At 42.4% G+C, this 19,035-nt stretch overlaps 1 protein-coding gene across 1 annotated transcript in view; it reads left to right on the forward strand.

The window, feature by feature from the left end:
• The window catches only part of pdzrn4 (PDZ domain containing ring finger 4), a gene marked incomplete at its 5' end in the record, with an annotated part of 33,952 nt that overhangs the window by 2,337 nt on the left and 12,580 nt on the right, over positions 1–19,035 (forward strand). The window contains 2 exons of the mRNA XM_084573127.1: positions 18,042–18,313; positions 18,902–19,004. Of these exons, the coding sequence (XP_084429253.1) occupies positions 18,042–18,313; positions 18,902–19,004 (375 nt within the window). The remainder of the gene's footprint in view (positions 1–18,041; positions 18,314–18,901; positions 19,005–19,035) is intronic.

Raw genomic sequence — 19,035 nt, forward strand, 5'->3', positions numbered from 1 at the left:
TCCATTTGACATTTAGCTTAGCTAAGCATTAAGACTGGAAGTGGGAGAAATGGCTAACCTGGCTCTGCACAAGAATATTTCCATCTATGGCTATTTTCTTCTAGTTTGGAATCTGTGTTGTTCCAGTTTCATTTTACATGTACACTGTGCAACCGTCCATTGGCTGGTTATCGTATTTCACGCAAAAAAACAAGCTGAGCCTACAAAAACGTAGCCTAGGCTGTGTTTCTCTGGCATAACATAACAGCAGATGTGACATAAAGCATGGTGATGCATGGTGAGCGGCTGGAACTAACTCAAAAAGTGATCCTTATGGTTTCCTCCTATTTCCTCATCACACTGTAGGTGTCCTGGCACCATGGCACATGTCCAAGAATACCGTGTGCATGTGTGTGTGTGTGTGTGCGTGACAGAGAGAGAGAGAGAGCGAGAGCACACCCGCTTACTGTTAAACGCTCGGTGGTGTGTATGTGACAGTCGGCGGACACCTACAGTTCTCATTACCAGTGTGAAAGAAAGTGACAGAAAGAAAAAGAGCGAGTGGAAGAGAAAGAAAGAGAGGAAGAGGGCTCAGCAGGCAGTAAGTGTGTCAGTGTGACTTTGTCCCGAAACTCGAGGCTGAGGGGATTCTGCAAATCCAGAGAGACTCCTCAACAATCCCGCTATCTCTTTTTCCTTTTATCATTTCAGACTCATTTCTTCTCCTTCCTTTTTCATACTTTCTCCTTCTCTGTAACCTTCATTAGTCCCGCTCTCCCTCAGCCTGTCTCTCTCTCGGCAATCTGTTTCTCCCCTTTCTCATTTTACTTTGGCACACACACAACGCTACAGATTTTAAATGTGTTTCTGGTCTGTTTTACTTCCAACAGTGCTCCACAATAGGACACCACCTGCTCATTATACCAGCGAAAAAAACCAAAGGATTCTGGTAATGTTGTTAAAGCAGGACTGGAACAGGTGCATAGTGTTACTGAACTAGGGTTGCAGCGATGCAATGTGTTTCTTGTGGTTGCTGGCCCTTAACGTGACTGCTTGTTGGAAAGGCGACATTTGATGGTGTGTGATTCTTTTTCAAAATGTCAAGTGTGAGGGACTTTTTTACTGATCAGCAGACAAGCATGATGTCCAGTTCAATCTCAGTGGACCAATTCAAAAGTGTGCCATTTGAGAGGTGTCATAAATTTAAGGCTTTAGAGTCTGGCTTCCACCTTGGGGAGTTAGTTATGGTAAACTCTGTTCACAGCGTTGCATTCAAAATGACTGAATTTTGAAGGGAAATAAATTAAAGCTTTCAGATTCATGAATTTACTCCCAAGGCCAATTGAATAACTTCTGCTTTGGCACATATTACGACCAACAAATTTGTCACAAGATTTACTTGACAGCAGTGTTTTCTGAGAGAACAAGTAAGGCTATTTGCTTATTGGCTTTATTTAACCCCAGTCTGGGAACACATCCCAGACTGGGTTCAATTAATCTGATGACTTAGTTCCTGGTGGCAACCGGCAACATTTCAGAGCTTCCAGTGTAAACAGTGAATATTTAAAACCACTACTGAAGCTTTGTTCAAGGTATTAGCTAGGTATTCACTGAGGACTAAAAGTGGAAATCAGAAACCTTGTCCCTTGCATGTTCATATGCAGGTATCTGCACCGTCAACCTGGAGTCAGATTAAAAACGGTTCCAAAATGGAGCAATGACTTTTAGACAATTACAAGGCGACACTACAAATGCGCCTTTTGAAGAAACTCTGTGAATTTGTGATTGTCCCATTAGCAACCAGCTTGTCAACTGACAGTAAGACAGTCAGGAACATGCCAAAACAAGTCTTCTTTATATGTTTCATCCACTAATACTTTGCTCTTAGGACTATGCTTTATTTCACTCACTAAAGTCTTTAATTTAAGAAAGGAAAATGCTGAGTTAGCAATTAGCTTGCCAGCTACAGTCACTTTGAGACCAAGCCTGGACAAGTATTTGCAATGAAGCACAAATTAATTCGACAATTCCACCTTCTGGTGTGACCCAGACTTTAGGGTGTATTTCTTTTTGTTAAATGTCTGTTGTGGGTGAAACAATGACAAAATTGATGGCACTTATTTTCAAGTTATGGTAATGGCTTCCCTCCAAAATGGACATTCTGCAGTTCAGCACCTTTCATTTTGAAAGGAGCATTTCAGAGGCCAATTTCAGTTCTCAGCCTGCAGGCTTGCCCCGCTGCCTCCTACACCACCAGCTATCTCTGTTCACACAGCTGCACTACTCTGACAGGACTTCTGGCTGCTCGACCCCAGCTGCCCAGCGGCCACAGAGAGATTTATGACTCTCGTCAGACCATTTACATTCAACGTTTCATTTGTGATTTTGTGTGTGTCTCCCTGCAACACTCACACCGCGGGGCTCCATTCAGGCAGAACCAAATGCCATTCCATGAATTTTGCTTGTGGCTGTGTTAAATTGTCCCACAGCCTCTGGCCTTTAGAGTCTCATAGGACCCATGTGTTTTGCGCTTCTAGTTGTACCTTAGTCACAACTGCACAACAACATGCATTTATATGACAGCCACTCTGTACCTTGCATGTAATTTTCCCTCAATTTAGTAATAGACATGTATTTGGAAAGAATACATATTGGTTTTAAGACGCAATAATGTATATTAAAATCAATCCTACACACTTTGCAAAAGGCATGGCCTATATATCCTGGAGGCAACCAAATCTGCTTAAATTTGCAGTTCTTGTTGTTTTGTTTGCTTAATTTTTAGTGGAACATTGTACCGGCCTTGACATTTTGATCACAGCTAACAAGCTAATTCTGGGTTATAAGACAATATACTCATTCAACGTTAGACCCTCTAGCAAAGTTACTTTAAGCAAGCTAACGTTTTCAGCTTCATACCTCTTTTCCATTGTATATACAGGATATATATTATTGTGCCCATCTTTGGTGTGGCCTGTCCTCCAGAGACAGATGCTGTGCCTCATGTCCAGCCTGCTAGACAGCATGAAGGGGACTAGACAGACGCCCCTTCACCCCGCCACCACCTACGGTGTCCAGCCAGTGCCACACAGAGCAGGGCAGGCCGTGGTCAGACCCACACAGCCGTCACCTCCATATGGCCAGAGCAGACCACCACCATGACATCATCCAGACCAGGGATGTGAAATAAACCAATTCTATGGCTCACCCTGTCCCGAGGGGATTTTTCCTCAACCAACGTATATGGCGGAAAATGAAATTAAAATTCAACTACAGCAAAAATAATTCCATGATGCCAGATTGAGCAGGGACGACAGAAGAATATAATCTTCTGCTCCCCAGGTCTCGCCACTGAATGAAGCATTTGGGCTGTGAAACGTGCGCAAAACTATCCGCTTATCAGAGGAGCGCAACACCCACACTTCTTTTGTTTCTGTCTGCGTGTCTCTGATGGGATTTTGAGCTTTGCAGCAGGTAATGAATGAACTGACCTTTCCAGTTTTTCTTGCATTTTTCGGGCCCAACAAGTTGTCTGCCTGTCTTTGTGGGTCAGTGAGTTTGACCTTTTCACCTGTGAGTGTAATTCTACTTGACAAGTATCTCTCTCTCATATACACACACACACATAGACGTGCTTGTGGGTGGTTTTTAGATGGCAGCTTTGTATTGAGTGTCAGAACATAAAATGATGTCCTTTAACCTGCTGCTGCTGTTGTTGCCTGATCCCTATGAATTTACATTTTCGCCTTCCAAACTATGAAAGTTACAGATCTTTATTCAGGTAATTATCTTTTTTTTTTTTCTCCATTATGGAAATGAACTCTGCTGCTAAAAACAGATCATCTGGTGTCTTCCATCATGGTTATAGTTGCTCGTTGGAGCACAGCATGGTGATAATACGGCATGATTTAGAGGTGCATATGGCCTCGTCACCGGCGCCGTGGGTAGCTCGTCTTCTGGTTGTCGGCCAAAAATGGAAACAGGAAATCGAGGGGGTTGTTCAGCGCCAGCTTAAAGCGGGAAAACACCATCTTTGTGTCGTGTTAGAAAGAGTTGAAATAGTGTGGGATATCTTTGAGAGAGAGTGACGTGATACGCGATGACGGTAAGCATCTGTGGCTGTGAGCAAATGCACGCTTTGGCCCTCGGTGAGTGCTGGGTGGGGTTGTGAGGGGATCACAAAGTCAGGCGAAGACGGGCCATTCTGTGTGTGTGTGTGTGTGTGTGTGTCGTTTCGCTCCAGCGGCCAACAATCTCCCCCTGCGTTGGCTCTGATAAGCCCAGGATGAAAGCCCTTTCTGTGGGCAGAGCGAAACTCCTCACTCCCCCTCTCCTGTACCCCCCTCCAGACGAGGCGAAGGGCGCGCACAAGATGCATGTATACGACAACTACGCAACAATATTAAAAGGTAGATATGCCCCCGCTGTGTGCCATTTATGTACCATGCAGCGGGAGAGTCACACAGGGTCCACCCATTCATCAGCTTTACTGCGTTTTTCTGCCCTTTTTACGACTGTGTAAAAACGTCGTTCAGGCTCTTAGCACCTGACAAGAGGACTTATCAGTTGTTATCAGCCTCCCCCTGATTACCATACTCACCAATCAGCCAAGTGGCCTGGACAAGATGATACGAGTCGGGAGAGGGAAAGAGGAAAAGAGAAAGGTGGACTGGAGGTAAAATGGAAATGGAAAGGAGGGGGAGAAAAAAGATGTGTGCGAAACAATGAGACTAGAGTACAGCAGTAGGGCTGATGGGGAGCAAACGGAAGCGAGGAAAGCTGTGCCATCAATAAGTCTTTCAAATCTCCCCATTCTCCCGTTTTCTTCCCCTCTTAACCTCTCCAAAACAGAAAGTCTCACCCCTCCACCTCCTCCCGTCACTTATCAGACGCCAGACACCGTCTCAAGTCCGTTCCGTTTCACCGCCCCTGTCTGTTTGTCACTGTCTCTCTGTCCCACTCATTAATACACCGAGGCATAACCCTAACCTTCAGAGGTGCCACGGATTTTCTCCTTGTGTTGGAATAAAAAGATAGAGATGGAAAGCACAGAGATGGCCTGTCATTCACGTACTGCAGAGAGAGCCAGTACTTTTTTGTCTAGTCTCAGTGTGTGCGCTGTCAACCAGTGACTGTTATACGGTTTGAAGTCAACCTTGTGCCAGAATAACCCAATAATACACCTTATGGCCACATGCTGTAGGCTATATTTTGTCAGGTTAGACAGATGTTACGGCGAAACCATCTGGAGCGGTTATGGATATGTTGCAGGCATTTGCAGCTACACGCCGCCACAAAAATGCACACACGCACATGAAATATGCACACAGAAATATCCCCGGATATTTAGACGTCGCGGGGAGGAAAATGCTAAAACACAACTTCTGAGACATAAAAAAAAAATCATCGAGCACTCTTCACATTAGCATAAAATCTCTCCCAGTCAGATCTTTGTGATGAGCTCTTTGGCAGCAAAGGTGCAATTCTCATCTGAGACCAAATGTCAGTTATACTATAAAAGGAAAAACTCCGCTGTTTCCCTTCGCTTTGTTCTCCTTGCCAAGAATTTCTCCATCACGCGTAATCATTTGGGGAAAGAGGCAGGAACAGTGGCTCTGAGTCGTGAACATTTACTAGCGGTTGCTTAAAATATCATGTTTCCTCTGACGGCCATGTGAGAGCTGCTGTACAGCGCGCAGTCAAAGCAAAACAATTCCTCGTGAGGCACCGTTTCTGGATAAAGCTCTGAGCTGCTTTCTTAAAAATGCAAAAGGATCGCTGTCGTGCCACTGTCAAGTGTGCTTCGAACCCACAGGGTGGATCCTAGGTCCAGGTGGTCTAAAGGGAGATTAGGTTACAGCAGGGAGGCGGTGTTGGATTCCCACTTAACCAACTTGGGTTTTGGAGTCATTAGGCCCACTCTGAGCTTGGCATCGAGTCCAGTTACAGATAGAATAACACTAAACCATCTGCATAGTGAGGGGGGTGATTACATTTAGCACAGGGTGTAACCATAAGCCTTATGTTGATATGGGAAATGCCCTCAGAATGGAGAGTCACCAAAACACTATTGTGTTTTTTGCTGTTGCTGTTTGTGGAAATGTATTGTGCGATGCCGTTTTACTAAGGGTAGTTACATTTTGACATGGTTTAGTTTTATTTCTAGAAATGTTTGAGCAGAAATCACCCAACACTGTTCAGGTATCCCCCATGTGCAAGAAGGTTGGTTTTAAGTGCTTTAAAATGACTCAGGAAAGTTTTCACATTCACCAGAGGTTCAGCCAGAGTTTGGTTGGACTGAGACACAAAATGTCATGGTTTTCAATTTTCAATGTTTTCTGTAACCCTGTTTGGTTTTCTTTGTGTTCCTTGGTTTAATTTTGTAAAGGTCTTCCTTGGTGTTTCTTAACTTGTTTTCCTGTTTTCCCCCTTTGATTGTTTGATTGGTTTCTCCTTGTGGCTCTGGCCACTTTGGTTTCATCTGTCTCTTCTACTCCTCTGCCAATGTGTATATATAGCCCTGTCTTTCCTTTTGTTCTCTGTCAAGTCATCTCTGTTTTGCTGTATCCTCGTGTTTCTGCTCTACCCCTAGTGATTCCTGTTTTTACCTTCCTTGGCTACCTTGGCTTTCTACTCCTTTCTCCCTCTGTGTCCAGCATTTGGGTCCTCCCTCCCTTGCTACTATTCGTGACATAAAAACTCTTTCAGAAAGTTTTGGGAGGAATTGTGGCCCAGAAATCCAGCCTCAAGCCCCGTTGTCTCGTTATGAATTGTAAATCATTTTGTCTTCTTCAGCTGAAAGGACACAAAACTGTAGACGTTCAAACCCTTCTTCTAAGCACAGGTCATTCTTGACCTTGCCCCAGTACTTGATACTACTTGATAACTAACTAACCATCATACTACTACATGTAGATTATGGAAAATCATGGTTTTGTATGACACTGTAGGAAAGTAGCTAGAGATAAGCTTTATTGACACAACCATCCACCCACCCCACCAGGTTTTTCAGTTCTTAAAACCACCTGATACTGGTGGACATGTAACACAACATGAAGAACCAGATTCTTCCCCTTTAAGTGAGAAATATTTGACAAAATCAGTCTTATCTTATCATCAGTCATCCTTGTTACAACACGCTCCACGGCCTTGTTACATGGAAATTCACACAAATTAGGCATGTGACCCATTTAGAGAAAACAATGGTCTGATTAAACGAGTCAATCCGCGCTACAGTCGGAAATTTAGCATAGCCCGGCCTCTCATCACCATCACCCGACTTGCAATACGTTGGTGGCAGATGTGATTAGCCATTCACTCACTCACATTGCAGGCATACACTCGGCCGCCTGAAAGGGTGAATACAGCTCGAGTCTTGATTGAGATGGGTCGAACGGGGGGCAAATTGAGCCACAATGCGCCTCGCATTTAACTAACCAGCCTTGCTTTTGGATGAAAGTTTTTTTTTTTTTTTATTGCTCAAGGCTAGTGAAGTGTGAAGACGTTTTTCTTCTTCACCAAGGGGCATAGCGAGGAAGCTTCCCGTTATGAATAATGCTAATGCGCTAGGTGCTTCCAGTGAGCGTAAACATGCTTCAGTTTCAAATGAGAAAGGCAAAAGTTTGGTGGGTAGAGGGAAAATGTTAAGTTCACACTCTAGGCTTCTGAAGAGAGACTTAATTTTATGCAAAAAGCACCACATAAATCTTTCATTTTCCTGCTCCCCAGTAAAATGTTTTCACTTTCCAAGCTTTAACATTTTTGCTAATTATGCCCCCTGCATCCACAGCCGGCTTTTAGCCTTCAACCATATCTGCGCTCATGTGAATAACTAAGATTCATAGCAAGATTCATTCGATAACGCTTCCTCCTTTTATGAGCTTCACATGCGCACAAGCTACTGCAGAATTTCTCATCGCCGAATTATTTTGCCTCGTGTATTCTTTCCTCGTAGCTTATAGTTTAAAGATTAATTAGTAAAAAGGATGAACTTATTTTTCTGTTGCCACTTGCTTCAGCGCTTCAAGGGGGAATAGGCTATGCTAATTCCCTACCGATGGATTCAATCAGCATTTGTTTAGGGCTCAGTCAGCGTATGATTTGTGTGAGTCTCCTCACTGGTGCCATTTTACTGACGGTAATAAGCCTCGTGACTTAGAGTGAGTTTGAATGGTTAAGCCATAGCGCTGCTTGGACCCAAAACAGTTAAAACGAGGTCCGTCTAAAACATTAGCACCAATGTTACACCTAAAAGTCAGGATTAAATGTCTGTGTGGACTGTGTGGGTTTGTCTGTGTTGGTGGGATGTGGCCAATGGAGAGGGGTTGTGTGGTTTGTTGGGTTTGTTGTAGCGTCCGGGGAAATAAAGGACCCCTGTGTCTTGTGTGGGCAAAGAAACACTTTCCTGCATTTTTCTACACAACTGGTATTTGTTTTACTGCTAGAAACAAGAATCATAAACTATACATAAGCCATTTAGCGCTCGGACAAGAAAATGTGTGGAAATTAATTCAGCAGTCATTTGTCCTGGTTTGATTGATGTCATAGACATTAAAATAAATATTAAAATAGAAACTGTGAACACACTGGTGCACCAATGTTCATTTACCCTGTATGCTGGTATAAAATGAATATTAAACTATCATGATCACTTAGTTTCATTTCTTTAGAGCCTTAGTATTTCCCTAAAACAGTTTTGGGCTTTGTAGATGTCAACTGAATATTATTTAAACTTGAGTGAATGTTATGTTCGGGACCGATTTTCAGATTAATACACATTTGGTGCTCCAGTGATTATTAACAGCGGCAGGATAGTGAATGAGGGCTCGCATTCACGGTGATGAAGGGACACATCACGCAGCGCAATAGTATGACTCATTGATTTGTTACTAATGGCTTTTGGAATAAACTATCCCAGGAACTCAGGATATCATGGATTTTAGTAACTGTAAGAAAACTACAGAACGTCCATGAGTTTGTTCTTTAGTGCAAGATTAAGAAGAAATAAACGGCGTGCTGGGATGGAAACTGTCTTGTTTGTCCCGTATAGAAGAGTAACACATAACCTCTTTGTGAACTCAGCCGTCTGGATGAATTATGTGGGTCTAATCGGTGACCCCCGAGAGCCTAATTCAAACTCATTGCTAGTATGTGTCGGAGGGGTGGGGGCCGGAGGAAGGGCCGCTCTATTGTGAAGCCCAGCTCGCTGGCTGTTGTTTTAATGGCAGATGAGAGATTAATGGCCATCTAATGACTGTGGGGAGGACACGGCGCAACAATAGAGTCCCGCTATGGCACAGGGCAGTACATTAGTCAGTCAAGACAACTATCTGCATGAATGCACACACACACACACACACAAGTGCGTAAAATGTACATACGAAAAAAAGAAAAGATTCTGTTAATCCCCAGGCGCACAAGCCCATTCGTACGTACAGATGCACAGCTAAAAAGAAAGTGGCGTTTATTGATTTGTCAGTAAAGAAGTTTCGCAGACATCCAGCAGCAAAACAAACCGAGCTAATTCTCAACCCCCCGACGTGACAAAAGGAGGCTAATTTATGCATTGGCGGCGTGGTGTGCGAGGAATAGGAGCATGGCAGCGCGACTGGATGCTCACTCTCCGGATTGCGGTAATTGTGATTTGGTTGCTAGGATGTTGAGAGTAATGAATGTCTTGTTGATGCAGTTTGTCATAACCCGTGCCATCAGTGGCTGCTTGAGAACACAGAGCCTATTAGTTAAACACAGACATGTTGGCCCTGCCCGTGATGCATGAGCCCACCGGGCAGAAAGTATCAGTCATTTTATGAGAGAAAATGAAGAAAGCTGCCAGGCTACAGTGGATGTTGAATAAGATTGGGGATTAAACTAGGCAGTCTGAAGCAGGCCTTTTGCCTTTTGCCATCAGGTTTTTCTGGATTGAGGTTTTCTCTCCTGTAGTAGGAAGTTGTTCCCACAAGCATTCACACTGTTACAGTTGTCTTATGAATAAGAGGAAACTCATATTGTTTCCAAAAAGCAGAATATAAGGGAAATCATGTTTCATTCTGAGGCTGCACCGGTGGGAAGGATCTGTATTCATGAAGCCTAATTGAAAGGAAGCCCGCCTTGCATATAGAAGTGGCACAAAGAGCAGGAAATGAGATGGTTCTTAATGCATTCACTGACAGATGATAACCTTTGATTTCCCCCCACTTACATCAGAAATAGCTGCTTGGAATGACAGTCACAAGTCAACAGCCTCTGATGTCTGCGTGCGTGCCTCCACCGCTGTTGTTGCAGGGATGGATAGACATGTGAAGAGCGAGAGAGGAGGAAACCTTTAATACACACAAAAAGGGCAGAAACACGGAGATATGCGATGTCTTTTTATAGGGGGCTTTGGCGATGTGTGTTGTTTTTTTTTTTACTAGAGGAATTGAACTGAAATGGACTGACTGACAATGGCAGACAAAAAAGTGACAAACAGCGAGACAACAAGACAAAGAAAAATAATCTAATAAAAGCATACACATGAGGCCATAAAGGATTAACAGTAAGTAAGTGGGAGAAACCACCAAACAAGAACAGACCTAAGGACTTGGGATATAACATCATTCCTCATACAAAAAGCGGTCATTTTACAGCAAGCGGTTTCAATTTCCAAACAATGAGAACGCGCAAGCAGGCGCAATCGCTGTGAAAATGTGTTTTCTAACCCCTTTTGCCGCCTCAACCTGCTCGTTCTCAAGTGCTATCTGGCGACAATGTGCAGGTCTGGAAGAGGATGCAGGTGGAAACCGCGCAGGCAGGTACCAGCGTGCTGACCTTTTCATGCCTCTGCCAACGGCAAAAAGCAAGCGATGCTCTCTAAATGTTCAATCAATAAATCAAAATCGTGTCAAACTACCTTACAATGTGGGATTTTTGTACTTTGGTAATTCAAAATCAGTGTTAACACAGTTTACAAAATGTTCAAAAAAATCAGAAGAACTGATCCTCGGGTTGATTTTATACAACACATGGACATTATCTGTTCAGGGAAACATAAGAAATAACATTTTGTTTTAGCCCGCCGCAGAGAGGTAAGAGCGTTGGATCAGCTGCTAAACAGCAAAGTCGAAATTGTTAAAGGACTCTTCAGCTGTGCTCACGCTTGCCGTCGAGGGGTTTGAATGTAGGATAACCAGCTGAAGGACAGCACACCAGCCTGTTACTTGCAGCGAGTATCATTGAACAGGTCCATGTGGGAAGCGCTGGTCTCTGTTGTTGCTGTGAAACCGTTTAAAGCATACTACTCTTTAGCTAAAACGTCTCACATTTTTATCTACAGCGCTCCCTCGATGTAAGATCCAACAGCTGAAGCAAGCCGAGACTGTGCAGAGCGATTCCTAGAGGAAAAACAGTCTAATCTACTGTACACAGATACTGTGATGTGGAAGGGATTGACCGCAGCGGGCTACTTAACATCCGTCCTGACAGCAGCTATTTAATCCATGTTTCATGTTGTCATGGCGTCTTCCTCATGCAGAACTAATTGGTTGTTTTCGCCTGTTGTGCAGGAGCCGGTGTCTGGAAAAAAAACTGAAGGACACTCATAACAACCTGTACACACACTTGCAGGCATAGGCATAGACGTAATCACGGGTGCAGATCACAGGAAGAGCTGAACTCAATTTGACGAGTAAGGGTCCTAATAAGAGCACTGAGCGAAATCTCCTTGAACCCGTTGCCATAGCTTATCGCACGCACACACGCACGTACTCCCCAAGCCACCAACAAAAAAAATGCTCCCCCGTTCCGCACTCTCTCCTCGTCTGATTTGCATTTTGGTTAACACTCTAATTGCCTCTCATTAAATACCTTGTCACTTTGATTAATTGGTGTGATACTGAAATGTAAAACAGCGCGGCCTTACAGCGCATAGTGAACAGTTGCTGATTGGAAAAGACGGAACGCGGCGGGCTAAAAATGCAAAACAGACGTGAAATGTCCTTCGTGCACTTAAAAACAAACAAAGTGCATGAAGTTGAGTCAGGGGTTTTTCATGATCCTGAAAGTAGTCTCTTAAAATTTGAAGATTTGCAGTAAACTGAGGGCAAGATTTTGCACTTTAATTAAAAAAAAATAATAATAATAATTAATTCTGCTCTACTTGAATCCATTTCTAGTAAAAAAAAAAAAAAAAAAAAAAAAAGAAACCATTGACTTCCTTTCTTTTTTAAGAGCCAAACCAAACTTTAAATTGTCAATGTGAATCTAATTACCGCATTTTAGCCACATACCCTTTTCTCAAGTTTTTCTTTTCTGCAGAGGAGCAGCGGCCTAAATGTTCTGAGGCTGAAACTTTTCTGCTTTGAATCATGCATCACTGCAACAATACACATTTGTCCTTCCATAAAGAGCTACTGAGGTATGAAAAGGTGCCCTTGAGCCCATCCCCAGCTGCTCCACAAAAGTTGGTCATGGGCCAACACAATAAGTACGAATTAGTGGGATGTTGCTAAGATGAAGCGCACATGCTCAGCCAATCTCCTCTAAACGTGTAGTTATAATGAATCATATCAGGACATAACAACAGTCGTCTGCTCCTGAGAGTCATCATACTCAGCTTAAAATTGGCTGTAATTGAAGTGAATTATATATTTTAGTCACTCTCAGACACAACTTGCATAAAGCTATGAGATTACGTATCCCCTTTGAAATGGCAGGTGTTGTAATTGTAGAGCGGATGAGCGATAATATGAAAGTCTTTGCACTTTCTGACTTCAGAGCATTTTCAAGTTTTACGGAAACTAAACTTCACGGATTTTTGTTCATAAAAATGTCTTTAAAAGTATGTCCCCTTGATCACTAACCTTAACTTACAGAAAGTCTGGTGTCATTTGGAGTCAATCGGAAGATTTTTAGATCTGCGTATATTCATATAGTGGGAGTGACTGGGGCACTGAAATGCAGCCTCTAAATAACGCATTATCTGCCGCGAAATTAGCTTCCCGGATTACCTGTTATCATCATCCGGGGTCTATAGATTGACTTACTAACTTCTGACCTGGATGATGTCATCTCTGAGCGCCGCTCAGAAAGTAGTGACTTGAAAAAGTGTTGGAGCCCTCTGTTGGCCTTCTGCTCGGTCCGCTGACCACCAACCAAAGCGTCAGTTGAATAGATGTATATTGACTTCTTAACTGATTTATTACCTTTGCAAAGATTTTCCTAATTAGTTGTGGTCTCAGTCACTAGTCTCAAGTCTTCAGTAAAGCACAATGTTACTTGTTCTAAATTATGTTCCCATTTAAGGTTAAATAGACGACAAATCAGAGTATGTTTTAGCACATGGCTACCTTGTGATTGAAGTTGTTATGAGTCAAACATTATGTCTGTTTATTTCTTCTGCTAAATACATTTTATTTTAAGACAGTTTCTTTGCTGGCCAAAATTAGCATCACAGTTGACGATGAGTTACCGATGCACCCTGCTAATCAAGACATCAAGCTAGCTTTAGCGTTGCAGTTTTGTGTCCAAATATTTTCACTTCTAGCTTAAAAAAAAAAGCAAGATTGCGAAGACAATAATGCCAAACTCAAAGACGTTGTGTCAGAGCTATTACTATTACAGCGCTATCTGATAACATATGCTTTGCAACGACAATGGCAAACAAAGAAGAGAAGGTTTGAATATTAATCTCCTGTGTTTTGCTTTGCTAGTTTCTCCTGGTTGCTTGTCACATGTGCGTCAATAGCATTATGATATTCTCATAGTGCACAGGGTGTGATTCACGTGACGGGGCGTGTGGCTCACCAGTTGCACAGGCTGCCACTCAAATGCAGGAAACCATGATCTTCTATGCGCTATGTGATATCGCGTGTCAAAGACTTTTATTATTGAAATGAGACATTTATGACAGTGAGCCCTCCTGAATCATCTCAATACGGCTGAAGTAGGAAGAGAAATGAGATTTGGCAGATTAGTGGGGCACGCCACCTGCGCTTCCCCACTCTTCACAATATGCCAGTTTCTATGAATGCAAAAGCGGTCTGTATTGAGGTGAAGTTCACAAAAAAATCACAAAAATCATGATCTAGGGAACTAAAGGAGATTGCCGGTGGTTTTGAGCGCTGCATCTCCTCTGTGGCAGAGGAGGTCAGTGTTCAATAGATAGGAGGTCCCTCCTCGGTCGCTTATTGTTTCATGGTTCATTGTAAGCCTGTACAATGTGAGATACTGGCATTATTCAGTCAAACATGGTTAATGCAACAGAAAAAACACACACACACTGTAGCGCAATGTGGAGCTGATGTAATGCGTAAAGTGTGCGTGTGTACGCGTTTGCTTCCATTTCCTCACAATGACCATATCTGTCAGATTATGCAGTGAGGTTGAGTGGCTTCCACCATGGTCTTATCTCAGGGCACACACATTCAACCACACACACACACACCCACACATAGACAACTTATCGTATCTCCAGGCTTTCCTTATCACTTCTGTTTGTATTCAAAAGTGGAAACAACATTTAGCCATCTTAGTGGCCAACTGATAAAATCCTGTGGCACACTGAAAGGTTGACAAGAGCCTTGCATTGAACATATTGAAAGCTACAGATGAGGCACCGACTGATTCTTCACATATAACATTTTTTTCACACAATGCAGTGCTAGTAATTCCTCCGAGTCAATTGAACAGATAATAAGATAATATATAGCAATAATAGCTTGCAGCTCAAACTAAAACTGCTAGCATGGCTACAAACGCCAAGCCACTAAAGTCTCGTACAAGCTAGCTAGATAGATAGCCACAGCTAGCCGTACAGTAACTAGAGACAAATTTACCTACATTTTCTTTCTTATATACAGTTATGAAAATAAATGTTGATGCTGTAATGACTTTGTTCATTAGTATCTACATCTGAACATCATGAAGAAACATAATAATACCTGCCTAAACTAGTTTTACTAAAAGGTAACTAGCTAACTAAAGTTAGCAGAGCAACACGCCATAGGTCATTCACATGCTCCTCAGATGCCTAAAAATGGAACTTGTGGGGAAGTCATGTACACAAAATGACTGGTATTACATGGTAACTCCATGTATGAATGAAATTCAAAGAATCCTCAGACTTTACATGATTAAAGAACAATACTCGTCCATCTCTACAGGACCCCATATGAGGCAGCATCACTTCCGGAGCTGACAAGTCATTTTTCCTAATTCTTTGTCTTATCAAGCTTTTTAGTCATGTAGTAAAATCATGATCGCTACAAACAAGATGCATTGTATATACCCCCCCCCCCCCCCCCCCCTCCAGAAATATGGCAATTGAATTTGCTAAGTTAGTGTTTCTATCAACAACTTGGCAAATGAAGTTGGCGGGAGAAATTCACATTTGTGTTAGGTATGCTTAGGCCACCTAAAAATCACACCTTTGGATGCATTAAATTATAGAGTCTTTACTTTTATTGTATATGCCCTATTTTTCCATGGCAGTGTTGTTTCACCAGGTCTTAAAATTTGCAACATTTTCTTTATATTCACACAATTAAGGCAATGAATGAAAACAATGAACGCAGGAAGTGCTCCAGTTACAAGCAAATGTAATTTTCACTAAAGGCCATAAATCAATGAGAGGCACAGACTGTGATTAATGAAAACACAAAGAAGGATGACCCACGCACAGAAATTATTGTACAGTGTATTCATTCCTTCCAAATTGTAGCACACCACTTTGAACCTTGACCTTTTGGAAAGAGCATTTGGACAGACAAGAAGCTTATGTTTAGGGCTACTGGGAGCCATTTTTATTGGCAATGATAACCTTTAACTTGAGAGGTATATGAAGGCTGCGCAGGACTCTTGGTTCATTACAACCGTCCCTATGGGCAGCGGTGAACTCTGACTATTTTTAGCATTGCCGTGGAGCTTTCATGGGTTATATGGGATGATGTAGGGGGATGTTATTGTCTCCTTGTCATCTTGGTCACAAGAGCACAGTTGAGTGATGAGAAAGGCATCTTGTAATCAAAATGGAATTACTATTTGATATTGATGGGATCTGTACACCTATGCATCTCAATACATCTGCTGCACTTGCATGTATAGCTCCCATGAGAGTTTGTCCAAGCCTCGTGCATGCAGAACCGGAGCTGCTGCCGCTATGACTAAACCAAACTACATTTCCAGCAGGTAAATAGTCTTTGCAAGAATAAAAAATAATATGTCAATAAAAGGAAACTGCAAGGAAAAATTGTACATAAAATTGTGTAATAGACTGAACAAAAAAGAAAGTTTTATTGAAATGCATGAAAAATGTTCGTCGGTAGATCACCATGTCACTGAAGGTTTAATCCAGATAAATAGATATAATATAATGATGATCAATGTAACTAAGAAATATACAGGATTAACAAAAGGACATACACGAATAAACTAAGTGATCCAGAACCTTTTTGCACAATCCACGGCTCAGTTGTCTCAAAGCTTTAAAATCATTTTCTAACTTTCCCGCCTTTCTCATTGTCTGTTGTTTAATCATCCCTAATGCTTTCAATTCACATGAAGTACAAAGTGTGTGATGAACACAAACAGCAGCAACTCGCACTCATAAAACCTACACGTTCTGAGCCATTATCCATGGTCTTTGTCACATCTGCCGGCTATTAATCAGCTCCCAGTTAGCTCATCAACAGGCGGATTGAATAGATGAACAACAGCAGGTAAACACACCGGCAGGTGTACACACACAATCACTTCCTGCCTTCCAGAGCATTCCCACTGATTGGAGATTAATGTGTCCATCTGGACCTCATTACAAGTTGAACATGTTACAGAACTTTCTCATTGTTTTTTTTGTTTTTTGTTTTTTAAGGGGGGGATGTTGAAATGGAGTTTACAACAGAGGCAGAGGACAACAGATGTCAACATGTCATGGCAAGAAATGCCACAGGGTTGATGCATGCATCTGTTAACCCTAACCCTAACCCATGGGCAGCAAAAGTTTTGCTACGAATTCTCAACTTCAGTCCAACAAATCTCAACTAATTTATAATCTATGAGTTCAACATAACTGCTAATGGAGAAAGAATGCATCTTTACATGTTTCAAAGTGGTTGACCTATTGTAATGCTCACATATGGCCGACACATGTTAGGCTCTGACTTATAAATCAATGCAAACAATCATTTTCATAAATGACAGGTGGAAAATGATCAATCACTAAGGCATAGGGGGTGCTAGTAATTGGATGAGTCAGGGTGCCACACATGGAGTGAATGCATAGATGTGTGTCTTTTCACACCGACAGCTGTCAATATGATGTCTTAAACATGTACACCTGTTCTCAACTGATTCCCCTGTGTTACAACCTTTTCCGATCTTTCCGATTAAGTAGGTGCCGCTTTCTAAAACTGGTATTCCCAACGGAGCCAGATCTACCCACTGCTGCTCCTCCTCACTTTGCTCATTTGCCTAAATCAGTTTTATTATCCTGTATCTAATGGACTTAATGGTAGGAATTTGATATAAATAATGCATCTAACATAGATTGATTTAAAGAGAATATACTGGCAAAACAAAAAGAACCCATTAGAGCTCATTTGGGACCTTTTCCTCCATCAGCAAATGCTGCAATCCAGCACATTATACACTCTCAATAAATTCGCTAGTAGCTTGAAAGTTGGTACATTTTTGAATGAGTGGTCAGCAGTTAAAATGTCTGAACCTGATTGGAAAGTGTGCTATGTAGGTAAAAAAGGCAGAATATGTAGCGCATTCTCTCCATTAGCACTTAACTTGGAGCTGCTTTATTGGGAGCTATTCTGCGCCTGACTGTAGAGACTTGTAAAGGTACAGAGAGGTTTCCAGGTGTGAATGAGAAATGAGTTGCTGCTGAAAGGAACATGCATGACTGACATATCGTTACTGGATAAATGAAGGTTTAAAAATGGCACTTGGATCTTTAACGCAAGGTCTCGCTTTCCACTTACTATTCGTTTTTTCTCACAGACAGTAATTTATGAATATCTCAGTCAAGTGATACGGTGCAGGACTCACTTCATGAGATGCTTTGCTCTCTGTTTCCCCAGGTGAATGGGCGTGACTTCTCTAAGATTGAACACGACGATGCAGTGGTGGAGGCCATCAGGCGAGACCCCATCGTTGTCCAGGTTCTCCGACACACCCCTTCCAGAGCAGCTACCGCTGTGGTACATAACAACAGCGGTGCGCCACAGGATGTGTGTGTGGTCGATGTCTGCACACAAACGGACATCACCTTCGAGCACATCATGGCGCTGGCCAAGCTTCGGCCTGCTACCCCACCCGTCCCCGACATCTGTCCTTTCCTGCTCTCTGACAGGTAAGGGCAAGCACTTACTGTATGATTGAAGAAAAGTTTTATCATTCCATCTTCTAAATGCGAGTGTTGATTGCACTTACTACGTCACACACACACGAAGCTAGGACTTTTTTCCCAGCACCAAACGAATCTAAAGCTTCTCTGAGGTTACACCAGCATTCTGTGATATCATTATGCAGAACCAAACCCGCATGAGATAATTGCTTTGGTGTGCTACATCCATTTTCTTTAATGGGAGCTTTTGCTGGGCGATTAAAAGCCAATGGGCTGATGGAGCAGGCATTCTGATGCTACATCCATTCTGTGGCTATTTATAGGGCTTTTCTGGGCAGCAAATGAAATCAATTTGTCCCGTAAAGTTGCAAATCTGCTGGTCTTGGTCAGTGATTATGGAGAGGAGGTCATCGTGGCGACAATTTACAGAGGTCACGGCTTTTATGAGGGGAACGGTTGATGTCTGCATTGCTTATTTGGAGTTTTGTTGCAAAATGAGATAATCATAACCGAGAAATGAGACAATAGTTGGAGATGTTTGGTTTGGGAACTGTTTGCAAACTGCTTCTTCTTCTTCCTCTCTTTTCTCTCTAGCTGTCATTCCATCCACACCATGGAACATGAGTTTTATGAATGTCCAGAGTACCTGTCTAATACGCCAGCAGAGGTGGAGAGGACTGAAGAGTATGAGTTTGAGGTACAATTTTACATTCTAAATGATTTGTGTC

This window comes from Chelon labrosus, assembly GCF_963514085.1.
Source record: "Chelon labrosus genome assembly, chromosome: 23".
In the NCBI taxonomy this organism is placed as follows: Eukaryota; Metazoa; Chordata; class Actinopteri; order Mugiliformes; family Mugilidae; genus Chelon; species Chelon labrosus.